Source organism: Pholcus phalangioides, unplaced genomic scaffold (genome assembly GCF_987345545.1).
Source record: "Pholcus phalangioides strain wild (caught in Gottingen) unplaced genomic scaffold, Ppha-v1.0 ptg000041l_1, whole genome shotgun sequence".
Lineage (NCBI taxonomy): Eukaryota > Metazoa > Arthropoda > Arachnida > Araneae > Pholcidae > Pholcus > Pholcus phalangioides.
The window spans coordinates 4,211,288-4,224,906 of NW_028301627.1; the positions used below are offsets into that span (position 1 = coordinate 4,211,288).

The 13,619-nt window shown below is 38.5% G+C and overlaps 1 protein-coding gene across 1 annotated transcript; it reads left to right on the forward strand.

Moving 5' to 3' along the window:
* Nucleotides 1–284: 284 nt before the first annotated feature.
* LOC149065100 (uncharacterized) lies at nt 285–1,696 on the forward strand. The gene is made up of 3 exons (XM_089254292.1): nt 285–352; nt 461–1,186; nt 1,344–1,696. Exons 1-3 carry the CDS (start codon nt 285–287, stop codon nt 1,693–1,695), a joined length of 1,146 nt encoding a protein of 381 aa, XP_089110418.1. The 3' UTR covers nt 1,696.
* The last annotated feature ends 11,923 nt before the right edge of the window (nt 1,697–13,619 follow it).

Below are 13,619 nucleotides of genomic sequence, written 5' to 3' on the forward strand. Positions count from 1 at the left end.
TTCTGGCAGTTATAATGAAAGTGTTGCAAAGCAAGAATTCCATCCCACTAAACGATCCTTCCCTGAGATTTGACGTTATCACTGTGCGGTTACCGCGAGGAGGTGGAATTCCAAGAAGAAAGATCACTAACATCACAACAGATAGATTAGCAAAGAAATCAGTTATATGTATTCCTGAAGACGGGTTGTGCTGCGCACGCGCGATCATCGTAGGAAACGCCATAGTTGAGAAACATCCTAAACTTTCTAGCATAAAAGACGCAAGAAGAAACATACAGAAAAAGATGGCCCTGGACCTGTATCAAAAAGCCTACGTTCCTATAGGTCCCTGTGGGTTTGATGCAATCGAAAAGTTTGCCACAGTTCTAGACGTTCAGATAATTGTCAAGTCCTTGGAGGAATTTTATAAGGTATTGGTTTTAACTATCGAATGACTATAATTTTTTTACTTATGTTTAAGCCAAAACTACGTAAAGCTAATATATCGATACTATTATATATTTTTACAGGTTGTATTCAAGACATCCAGGAAGGACAAAAAAATATTTTTGTTGCTTCACAATGGGCATTATGATCTGATTACATCTCCCAAGGGATTCCACGGCACCAGTTTCTACTGTCCGGATTGCGACAAGGCCTACGACCATGTCCAGAGACACAAATGTGCTACGAGATGTAACACCTGCTTCGACGAGTCTTGCATCACCACTCACGCTCAACACTGCAAAGACTGCCATAGAATTTGTAGATCAGATGGTTGTTTTGCTAGGCATAAGAACCTTGGGGGCAAGAATGCCAGTTACTGTCAGCAATTTTATGAATGTCAATCTTGCAAAAAATTTCTCGTAGAAAAAGAGCGACCCCGTGGTGAGCACGTCTGTGGGGAAAAATATTGCAATAATTGTCAAGTTTTCCATCTCGATGAGAGTCATCTGTGCTCACTGAAGCAGAAGAATCCAAAGTCTCCATCGAAAAAACTCATCTTCTTCGATTTTGAAACAGACCAATCTTCCGGCGAACATATTATCAACTTTGCTATGGCACAATATTCAGATGGAACGGAGTTCGTTTTTCGTGGCTACAACGCCATCATTGATTTCTGCATCTGGCTCTTTTGCAAGGAACATAAGGGATTTACAGCCATCGCACACAACATGAAGGGGTTCGATGGTCAATTTTTGCTCAAGTAAGTTTTTTTGTCAAACCTCTAATTTTTAGATATATCATTCTCATATATATATATATATATATATATGTATATTTAATTCAATGTTTATATACATGCATGCATTTTATGTGGTTTTTTTAATGTTACATTTTTTTTTACATGCTTTTTTTTATAGATATCTCTTGGAGCAAGGAGTCAAGCCATCTGTTGTACCTTGCGGCTCCAAGATCATGGCTTTGCGTCTGGACAGTCTAAATATTCGAATTATAGACAGTCTCAACTTTCTCCCCATGGCCTTATCCAAATTTCCAAAGACTTTTGGTTTTGAAGAGTTGAAGAAAGGGTTCTTCCCCCATCTCTTCAACCGACCAGAAAATCAGGACTATGATGAAGCGCTTCCAGACAAAAGGTTCTATAATCCTGAAGGTTTCGCTGTCGACATCAAAGCAAAATTTGACATCTGGTATGAAAAGAGAAAATGTGAAAAATTCGTCTTCCGAGACGAAATGTACGAATACTGCAAGTAAGTTTTTTTTTTTTTTGTGTGCTGTATATGATTTATTTCTTTATCGTTTTCCAAGGCTATAATGAATATTTTTATTTTTCTAATTTCTTTTAGGTCGGACGTTGATATTCTTCGACGATGTTGTTTGAAGTTTCGAGATGAGTTCTTGGAATTAACGGGTGTTGACCCCTTCCAATATCTGACCATTGCCTCGGCCTGTATGGCAACCTATAGGTCTAAATACATTGATGAGGGGTCAATTGGAATGGTGCCTGTATCAGGCTATGTCAACCAAACGAACAGCAGCAGACTAGGCGTTGAATGGTTATCATATCTCAATCACAAAAATGACATGAAAATAAATCATTCAAGAAACGGAACAGGAGAAAAACGAATTCTCGGACTCAGCGTGGACGGGTTTTGTGAGGACACAAACACCGTATTTTTGTTTCATGGTAAGCGATATTTAAGTTACTTTTTGTTTTACTGCATTTCTTAGCTTATTTTCTGAACTATTTTCACTAATTATTGTTTTTTATATCTTTTAAGGTTGCTATTGGCATGGGTGTCCTCAATGTTTCGAGAAAGACATGATGAATCCTACCACACAAAATTATATGTGGGAACTCCACAAAAAGACCTTAGAACAAGAGCAGAAAATCCGTCAAGGGGGTTTCAATCTTGAAATTATATGAGAGCACGATTTCAGTGCCCAGAAAAAAACGGACACAGATTTGAAAAATTTCTTGACGGACTTCAACTTTGTTGGTAGGTTAGAACCCAGAGACGCATTCTATGGCGGAAGAACTAATGCCACCAAACTTTTCTATCAAGGCACTGCAAAATATATCGACTTCACGTCTTTGTACCCGTGGGTCAATAAATACTGCAAGTAAGTGCTTCAATTATTTTTTTTTATAAATAAATTTTAATGTATTGATTAAAAAAAAGATTATCGATGGTTTTTTTTCATTCCAGATATCCGGTCGGACATCCACGGATTGTCACAGAAGATTTCGATGACCTATCATCATATTTCGGTATAGTAAAGTGCAAGGTTTTAGCACCCAGAGGTTTATACCTACCCGTTCTCCCATACAGGTAAATAGAGCGTGTTTTTTTCCCTCTAAATTATTATTATTTGAGTGTTTTTTCTAAATATTTATTTACTCATTTATTAAAAAATGTTTTTTCCTAGGTCTAATGGAAAACTGACTTTTCCCCTATGTCGTTCGTGTGTTGAAACATTATCTAAAGAATGTCAGCACGATGATGAAGAGAGGAGTCTCATAGGTACATGGGTTTCTGAAGAGATCAAGAAGGCCATTGAAAAAGGCTACATTGTGAAGAAGATATACGAGGTAATTGTTTTATTCATCACTTTTTTTTTGTAGTTTTTAACGTTAATCCATATAATGTGATATTGTTTTCAACCCGTAAATTGTTTTTTCCAGGTTTACCATTTTGAGCAATCGCAGGAGGGTCTATTCGCCCCCTACATCAATGCTTTCCTCAAGATCAAACAGGAATCCTCTGGTTGGCCGACTAACTGCGTGACAAACGAGGAGAAAACCGCATACATTAACCAGTATAAGCAAGTCGAGGACATAGAACTAGATCCCAAAAACATCCAGGTTAATCCAGGTCGACGCCAGGTGGCAAAGTTATGTCTAAATAGGTAACTTTTAACTTTATCATACATGGTTTGATAAAAATCACGATGTTTTTCTCTTTTTTTCATGATCATATAGAATCACTGGTAAACTAACGGTTTTTTTTCGTAGCTTCTGGGGTCGCTGGGGAATGCAAGAAAACAAGACCCAATTGACGTATGTAACCAAAACCTCCGATTTTTATAAGATGATGAATGATACTGCGATAGAGGTAAATATGTTTTTTAGATTATTCTTCATATTTTTATAAAACATTCAGAGTTATAATTTTAACTAGTTAAAAAATTCAAATACTCATTCATTAAACCAAAAACTTTTGCAGGTTAAGGACTTGTATCTACCAACCGAAAACATAGCAGCTGTTCATTGGCAGTACAAGACTGATTGCACACCCCAAACAGATAGGACAAACATTTTTCTCGCTACATTCACAACAGCGTGGGCTCGGCTAAAGTTATACTCGGAGATGGAGAAGCTAGGAGATGCCTTGTTGTATTTTGATACAGACTCGTAAGTTGCTAACATGTTATAAAAATTTTGATGAAACTGTTTAATTTTATTAGCAATCATTTACTTATTGATTTTTATTTTTTAAATTTCAGAATAATCTATGCCAGTAACGGGGCCAACAACCCGCCCCTTGGTGATTTTCTTGGACAGTTTACAGATGAACTTGATGGACATACGATTACTGATTTTGTATCAGGTAATACACTTTTTAAAAAAATTTAATATTTAATCCATAAAAAAAAAAGGTTCTCATTTGAATGAAGTGTCATTAATATTTTTTTCCATAGGGAAAAACTGATATTTGTCAACGTTTTTATTCTATTTTCGTCAATTTTATAGGTGGGGCAAAAAACTATGCATACAGAAGGTCGGATGGACGAGTGTTTTGTAAGATTCGCGGTTTCACACTGAACTACAGGAATTCAAAAATCCTCAATTACGACACGATGAATGCCCTGGTTCAATCCCTGGACTTCACCGCAAAAGTCGTCATTCGAGACGAATATAAGATAACCAGAGAGGTTAAAAGAAGACGAATTCTCACTAGAGTTGAAGAGAAGAAGTATGGCCTTGTCTACGACAAAAGAATATTGAAGGATGACTTCTCCACGTTACCCTACGGATATTTATAATGTTTCCACAATAGGGGAAAATCCCCTATCTCCCATATGTATATACGCCCCTATTTCATGAATAAATTATTTTTGCTATAGATTTGTTTCTTGTCTTGTGGGTTTTTTGTATGCATTCTCTTATTTTTTATATGTATCATATAATTTCATAAATGGAATATAAGAAGTATTAAAGAAATGAAGAAAACATTAAGTAAATAACAATATTGAATTAATATATTATAAATATATGGAAAAAAGAATCAGTTTAAAAGTATTTGTTTAAAGAGTTGAATTGAAAAGCTTTGTATAGAAATTGAAAAATGTATTAAAGTGAAAAATTTCAAATAGAAAAAACATAAAAAAAAGTCGGTAAAAATAATCTTGAATCTAATATAACAAAAATAAATGTATAAAAAAAAAGTTAAAACATATTTTTAAAACTTTTTAAACTTTTAAAAACTTTTAATAGAAACATATAAAAAATTTCTAGTGAATGAAATCATAAAATACCTAAGAATAGACAAAAACTCGAGGAAATAGCGAGATTTCGTTCGAGATACCGAAAGTGGGGATAAACACAGAGACGGAGGGTCCTCGGAGTGGGAAGACCATATCATACTATATCTCAGTAAATACCTAGAGACGGAGGGTCCCCGGAGATGGAGCGTGCCAAAAAAGCGCGGTATACTGCCGCCTATACTACTCAGATATGCGTGGCAAATGTCAGCGACTAATCAGCGAAGCACCTGCTGTATACAGAAAATATTGTGTTTTGAATCGGTCACCAAGGTGCACATAAGTACTGGTCACGGGCGGAGGTACGGAAGGGGGGAGACATGGGGGCCCATAGTGTCAAAGGTGGAGTCAACTGATCTAATGTATATGTGTATATATGAATTGACATCATCATCGTGCCTCCTAATGATGACCGTGCTCATAGGCGTACGCAGAATTTTCTCCAGGGAGAGTTTCAAATTCTTTTTCCTTCTGGAGGGGGGGGGGGAAGTTTACGTTTTTTCCTGCAAAATAACACTATAATCTTGGCTCGGGGGGGGGGATAAACATTTTGTTAAAAAATACAGAAAAGTTTTCAAATTTTAGAGTAGAAAAACCGTGTGCTGAATGTTTTTAAATTTATTAAGTTACACAATTCAACAAAAGCATCTATCATGAACTCGTATCGCTACCGAAACGAGTGTTTCGCCTAAAACTGAAGAATATTATGCCCTAAGGCACTCTAAAAATTCCTAAAATAGGCACTAAAAATAAGGCATTCATAATTTTTGAAAGGAAAAAAAAAATAAAAACGTAAGTATTACGGGTTTAAAAACTAGCTCTGAAAAATTGGTTGCACTTAATACGTCTATTGTTTTAATTATAGTTTATAATAACTGCATTGTTATCCAAGTAAAATTGATTTCAAGTCCAAAACGAAATGCTATGAGACCGTCAGGATTAGGCCAATTCAAAGACCACCATTACCAGAAGCGAAGTCGGCAGAGAAAATGATCTGCGGGCTCCTTCGAGTTGCGAATAATTCTCGTTTATTTGTTGTATTATTGGAATAACCATTATCATTTCTATAGTTGAAACATGGCTATCTTGTTCTATTTTTTATAAAGAAAATTAATATTGCCCCGTATGTGGGACTCCTTCAAGCGCTGAGCCCTGTGTGGCCGCATCTATCACATACCCCTGAGGGCGACTCTGGTCACTTTAATTGAATACTAAATATTTATGTTTAATAAATAGCCATGGTTGTTTGCAGTGCATTTATGGTGCAAAAAAAAAAAAAAATATGTCCCCAGAGCACGGCCTACTTCTACTCACGCCTCGTGTCTATTCATCACCGCTTGGGACAGTCATTGGTCAGCTATGCACATAAAACACAGTCTAATGCCTGCTGAGCGAGACATATTATGTGAAGCATGAAAAAAAAAACAAATTTATGATTTTCCTCTGCTTTTCTAACACGGACTGCGTTCATCTAAAACAAAATCATTCACGTCTAACTCCATCCGGTCAAAGCAGAGTTAATGAATGGCAACACCAATATCTTGGATCACTTATTGGCATTTAAATGGGGCTGGATGAGATTTCTAATAATAATTAATACTCAGAATGGGAAAATTTTAAAAAGAACAATTTTTGGAGTTCTCAATGCTTGCTCAAAATACCCATGTTTTATATATTATGGCCTCTGGAATTCACTAATAGCTTAAAACTGTTAAAATAGACATTTATGGCACGATAATTTCAAAAAAGGCATTTTTACCAAAAAAATTTGAAAACAGGCAAAACATTTTATTGCATTTTGCCTGGACTTCCAGGCTCTAATTACTTCTAGCTAAGATCAAATACAAAATTCTATCAGAAAATATATTTGACACTAAATTATTAAAAGTGCTAATTAATAGTGTTGTGTTGATGCCACAAATAAATTGAATTGCCCACTGTCTGTGAATGCAAACATCGTATACTTACGGACTATGCGAAATTATTCTACGAAATTGAACATTAAGACGTATCATGCGATCAATTAAATTTTCTAATGAGAGGCACCGAAATGAAGAAAGCATTGGGGGTCACTAGAAAGTTGCCATTTTTGTCTCGTGTATGCGGGCTCAAGCTCTCATGCAGGAGAGGGAGTGGTGCGCGTTGCGTTGTGTATTAATAATTAATTATTGAGGGCTCAGCCTTTGGCTTTTGAGGTTGAGATGTCGTTTAACTTAAGCAATAACATCGAACAAGTACGGAGAATGCCAACAATTTAATTTATTAGATTAAACTCAACAAAACATTAGTTACTTTTAACCGTTTATACTAAACATAATTGAATCAAAATAAAGGGGAAAATAAATAAACACAAAGTTAAAATCGACGAAATGGAAAAAAGCAACACATGCTGTACATCACGCTATTTATACTCGTTGTGGGCGTGGCCACACAACACATGAACATTCGATTACGATTAATACACACAATTGCTAAGAACCAAAATACACTGCTCAAAACAATTAGGGGAGCAAGCAAAAAAGTGAAGAAAACCGTGCGAGACAGCCACGTATTGGTATACAATGCATAGTACACGCGTATCAATGCGCAGTACAGAAAAAAGACGTAAAATAAATTTGGAATTAAGCTTTAATTCTTTGAAAATATGGAAAAAACATGAAAAGATGATTTAGGGCAACAATTTAGTTACATGTAAACGATAAAAAAAAATTACTGTTTAGACATGATGCATGGGTTTTAATAGGGCGTGTGGTCTCCTCGAACAGCTAAGACTGCTGCACAACTGTTTGCCATGGATGCGATGAGGTTATCGATCAGACTTTGGGGAATACTGTTCCACTCCTCAAGAAGTGCAATCTGCAAGTCTCGGACAGTAACAGGCGGCCTTGGTCGCGCAGCAATGCGTCGTCCAGGAGATGGATTCAGGTCAGGAGAGCACGCTGGCCATTCCATACGCTGTATTGTTTCAGCTTCAAGCATGTTCTGCACCAGACGAGCTCTATGCGGTCGGGCATTATCATCCTGGAAAACAAAGGAATCTCCAATGGCTCCAGCGTAAGGGATGACATGAGGTCGCAGTATCTCGTCTGCATACCTTCGGGCCGTCAAAGTGCCATTCCGAATGATATGCAGGTTGGTACGTCCGCCTATGCTGATTCCACCCCACCCCATCCAACCAGCTCGTCTGTATTGTGACCTTTCACGAACGAATGCGGGGTTATTTCGAGTGCCCCTGTCCCTCCATACCAGAACACGTCGGGTGTCACACTCCAGACTGAATCGGGACTCGTCTGTAAACAGCACTTGGCTCCAATCATGTTGCTCCCAATCTCGATGTTCAGCAGCCCATCTTCTTCGGGCCGCACGGTGGCGTGGGGTCAACGGAATGCAGACCATTGGCCTACGTGCATAGAGCCCTATCCCTCATGAAGCCGATTACGTACTGTTTGGCTGGACACCCTTCGTCCTGTTGCCAAGAGCAACCGTCTTTGCAGAATGCTACGCATCATTCTCTGTTCTGTTTCGACGGGCTGTTAACCGTACATACCGGTCATCAATTGCTGTCGTGGCGCGTGGCCGACCTTGCCCTGGTCGACGTCTAACATTTCCTGTTTCTTGGAATCGATTCCACAGCCTTGCAACACTTCTGGCGACTCCAACAGCGTCCGCGACACTACGTTGTGTTTGCCCGGATTCCAGTCTGCCTATAACACGCCATGCCATGGATTCCGGTAAATCACGTTGTTGAGACATCCTCAAGTCACCTTGTCTCAAAAAAATAATACTGCGCAATCGAATTTCACAGTTACGGCAGTAAAACAGACGTTTCGGCTACATCCCGATTTCTGCCCTTATCTTCTTTTTCTGGTTTTTGACGTCATGAACTTTGATTTGCATATGAAGTTTTCTTCCGTTTCCTGCTAGGCTTTAAATTATGGATGATTCATTTTATGTTACTTATCGGTATACATCTTCGCGTAATTTTGTTAAAACCATGTGCTCCCCTAAATGTTTTGAGCAGTGTATATGCAAAACAGTCAATATTGCACCTACCACAAGTACTCCCCCCCCCCCAGTCATTTACACGATCAACTTGAAACTTGACAACAGGGCGAGAACAACGGCCATATCGTGTCACATAGTGATCAACCTGACCACTGGATTCTTCACGTAGAGGAACTGAAGCACATGATTCTTCATCTACTAAATGAGAATCACTTGATAGGAATGCAGGCTTAAGGCGATCTATAGATACCCTGTCGTTTCTCCCGTTGAGATCGAGAACGAAGAATTTCTTATCTTTTTGGCACACACGGTATGGGCCCGTGTATGGCTGCTGGAGTGGACGGCGCACAGCATCTTGTCGCACGAAGACGTGATCAGCTTCAGCAAGTTCTTTATGGACGAAAATGTCCCTCGATGAATGCCTGGACGCTGGAACTGGTCTGAGATTGCGAATTATATTCCGCAATTTCTCCAAGAAGTCTGTTCGTGGAGGCAGGTCAACGAGAGAAGAATTCCGGAAGAATTCTCAAGGCAAGCGAATCGTGCTGCCATATACCAATTCCACTGGGGAGGCATGCATATCCATCTTCACACTGGCACGAATACCCATGAGGATGGTAGGAAGCAATTCACTTCATTTGGCTCCACCATGGCACATCAGTGAGCTCTTCAACTGACGGTGAAAACGTTCGACCATACCATTGGCCTTCGGATTGTAGGAGGTTGTCCTAGTGGCGAATGTTCCTAGAAATCTGCAAAGTGACTTGAAAAGATTACTTTGGAAATTTGCACCTCCGTCAGTTAAAACTATATCGGGTGCTCCAAAACGGGTTACCTAGCCATTGTAAAAGGTACTGGCAATAGTGTCAGCAGATTGGTCTTTCATCGGAAATGCTTCAGGCCATCGACTAAAGCGATCGACAACAGTTAGAATATACTTATTGTCATTGGAAGGTGGTAAAGGACCAACCACGTCTATATGTACGTGGTGAAATCTAGCTGGAGGCAATGTATACTCGCCGAGAGGAGATTTCACATGCCTTTGCGCCTTAGATTTTTGACAAGGAATGCATGTTTTACACCATAGTCGACAGTCTTTTTTCAATTCTTTCCAGATAAACCACTTACGTAGAAGGTCGATAGTGGCCTTGATCCTTGGATAAGACAATCCATGCACGGCGTCAAAAAACTGACGTCTGTGCTGTGACACTTGGAAAAGTTTACTCAAATCGGATTTATGTTGTTCGACATTTTCTGAAGCTACCAGAATGCCATCTAAATCAAGATCTCTAAGAATATTATCCATAAACCCAATGGCCGCATTTCTTAAGCCAAACGTCATGTAAACCTATTCACATAACCCTATGGGTGTTATGAACGCGGTTTTAGGAATATCTGATTTTTCAATAGGGATTTGATGGTACGCTTTCACCAGATCAATTTTGGAAAAAATGTTTTTACCATGGAAATTGTGAGAAAAATCATGAATGTGAGGTATCGAATAACGATCTGCAGTAGTAACGGCGTTTAATCTGCGGAAATCACCGCATATGCACCACTCGTTATTTTTTTTTGGCACAAGATTTTTTTTTTTTGGACTAGCACACTCACTTTTTGATGGTCGAATAATCCCTTGTTTTAAAAGTGATTGGAATTCCTGTTTAACGACTATTAATTTTTCCGGTGAAAGTCGTGTGACTTTGGAAAAAACAGGAGGTCCTTTAGTTTCAATACAGTGGGTAATTCCATGACTAGTAGGCTCCACATTCAATGTGGTATTAAACAATTTGGAAAATTTACATAATAATGGACTATATGGCGATTCACTTAATACTGGCGTTAAACCAAAAATGAGCAGGAAAATGGTAGTCCTTTTGATTTCAGGGTTGTCAAATTGTCAATTAATAGATTATTTTTTACATGTACCAATAATCCAAACTCCCTGAGAAAGTCTGCCCCCAATATGGGATGGCTTATGTCAGCAATAATAAATCCCCATAAAAATTGTCGACGTAATCCTAAGTCCAATTCCAAATGTTTGATGCCATAAGTGGCAATTTTAGAACCAAAATATGTGCAGAACAGTCAATATTGCGACCACCGCAAGCCTTCTCGTAAAATTTATTATGGCGCTCAAACAGCCTCAGTATAGTCCACCGATCACGAGAAGAACAATGGCTACGTCACGTTACGTCACGTCGGACGATTCTATTATTTACTTCTAGGTAAAGCAACTGCCCATCGAGAATAGCGCATTAGCAACGGCGCTTTCCCGTTTAGCGTCTTTAGCGCTATTTTGGCCTCCTAGAAATTTCACTAAAAGCGCCACGGCACTGCTCTCGATAACGTTGTCATCGCAGTGTTTTTGTTGCGTAAACACCGGCTGTTCGACTGTGTCGTCTTAAGGCATTGTCGCATTAGATTCACAAAAATAAGATCTGGTTGAAATTTTCCAGAATTTATGTGGTGGGGCCTCAGAAAAATCACTTGGCTCGGGAAAGCCCGTAATGCTCTTAAGACGGCCCTGCTGCTCGAGCACTTACGGCACATTATTTTAATACAAAAAATATATTTTTTATTCCGCAGAAGGGATCGAAAATTCCAGCCTTTTTTTAATAATCAGTTCCATGCATCAAGCTGAAGCCGAACACTGCTCGTATAAAACATTTTCGAACATGGCCCCCAGAAGGATGGGCTACTACACTGCACACCAACTCCGGTCATATATCGCCATACGGCAATTTGCAACCAGTGGAGTTGGGTGGGAAATGAAGGCTCCATCCATCGGTGCTCACCCTAGGTTCGGTAGGTAAAGAACTTGCTTCGAATGTTCTATACCCGGATTCGAACCCATGAACCTTTGATGGTAACCTTCATGGTGGAAGACGAGCTGAAGACGAAGGATGGGCTGACAAAATCCAGCCTAGAGGAGAATCCTAGAGGAGAACTTATTATTATTTTTTCTTTTAATTTTCTTTTTTTTTTCCACACCGTAAATTCAGAATGGACGGCCGGTGAGAGATCCCATACAGGATCCCTGCTGCAGCATGAGAGGGCCATTCTTCCGATGCCCTTAAGCATGGCTTCCCACATCTTGCAGCCGGGCTCTCAGATTGGAATATTCGACGGGTCACTCTAAAATGAATTTATAGTTGTAAAAAATGATTAGAATCATCCAAGGCCCCAGGGCTGGATCCCTGTCAACCCTGCCCTTGGGGGGGGGGGCATGCCCTTAAGGTGGCTATAGATGTAACTGCAAACTTGACAAGCAGGCATGTTCAATCTTTTTATTTGTCACTACTGCATTTGTCACCTACTTAAAAAGCCCATATGAGTAGCTTCTGTGGAGAAAGTAAAAAAGGAAAAAAGACGATGATATGGCGATAAGAGAAGGTAAACAGAAGAATGGCTAATTGCTAGCAGGTGCCATTCACTTGCTGCGGTATAGAAATTAAACCGAAGAAAATGCCACATAATTTTCAGTTGTAATAAATTATTATTATTATATCAATAATACTCGTTTTGTATAAAATTATTAATTTAAAGTAATTTAACAATTAATTTATTTTATTATTTTAATTATTAATTTAAAGTAATTTTACTCCCTTTGTTACTAAATGATCACTACTCCCTTCGAATTTTTTTCTGTACCAAATATTTTAGCTCAAAATATTAAATTTAATAAAAATTCAAATTTTTTAAATTAAAAAATTTAATTTACTTCCAAAATTCATAACAATTTTCGAGAACATCTTGCAACAAACGCCAACACAAAAAGCGCAGCTCACTCAAGCGTGTCTTCGACTGACGGAGTTCGCGTGAAGAATACCTTTGCGTACAGAGAGAACCGATTTGCGCCAAGACAGCCTTTACTGGCAACCCGGGATAATTTTTATCCTTTCCCCGCGCCGAAATGGACCCTCTCCAAAGAGAGGGGTTCGCGTAACTCTTCTCGTGATCTGAGGACTATACCACGGCCGACTAGACATTAATTGTTTAGTGGGCTATGACTATACTCACGTTCCGGCGCCTATGCAACGAGGATGTTTGCTGCAGTTGATGAAACGCTTCCTTTATGTTTTGACATCTGAACATTATTAATACGGTGCCAAAAAGAAAAAAAAGTATGTCTTATCAATCTGTACGATAACAATGGATTCAACTCATGAATTAATTAAAAGGGTTTTAATTAATTACTTAATTAAATAGTTTAATTAATGAATCGCTTAAAGTGGTTTTAGTCAATCAAATAATTAGCACGCAATTATTAGGTAATCGCTTGTTCATCAATTATTGTCTTATGAATGAGATAAACTATTACAGACGCCGGGCAGTAGACTATTGGAAATTTGATTCATTCACCGGACCACGGTTCCAAAAAGGTTGAAAACCACTGCTCTAGGCCATGATAAGTTATTTAAGTGCATCTTTTTTTTTTATGCCAATTCGTTGATTTGTTATTTGATATAGTAATTTGATGCATTCGCTTGATATTTATTTTTTGCATGACGTCATTTTTTACTTGATAGAATAATGGAAATCTTGTAACAAAAGAAGCTTTTAAAAAGAAACAAGATTTCCGTACTTTTCATGATTTGGCCGTAGATCCGTATTTTACGGTAGATACC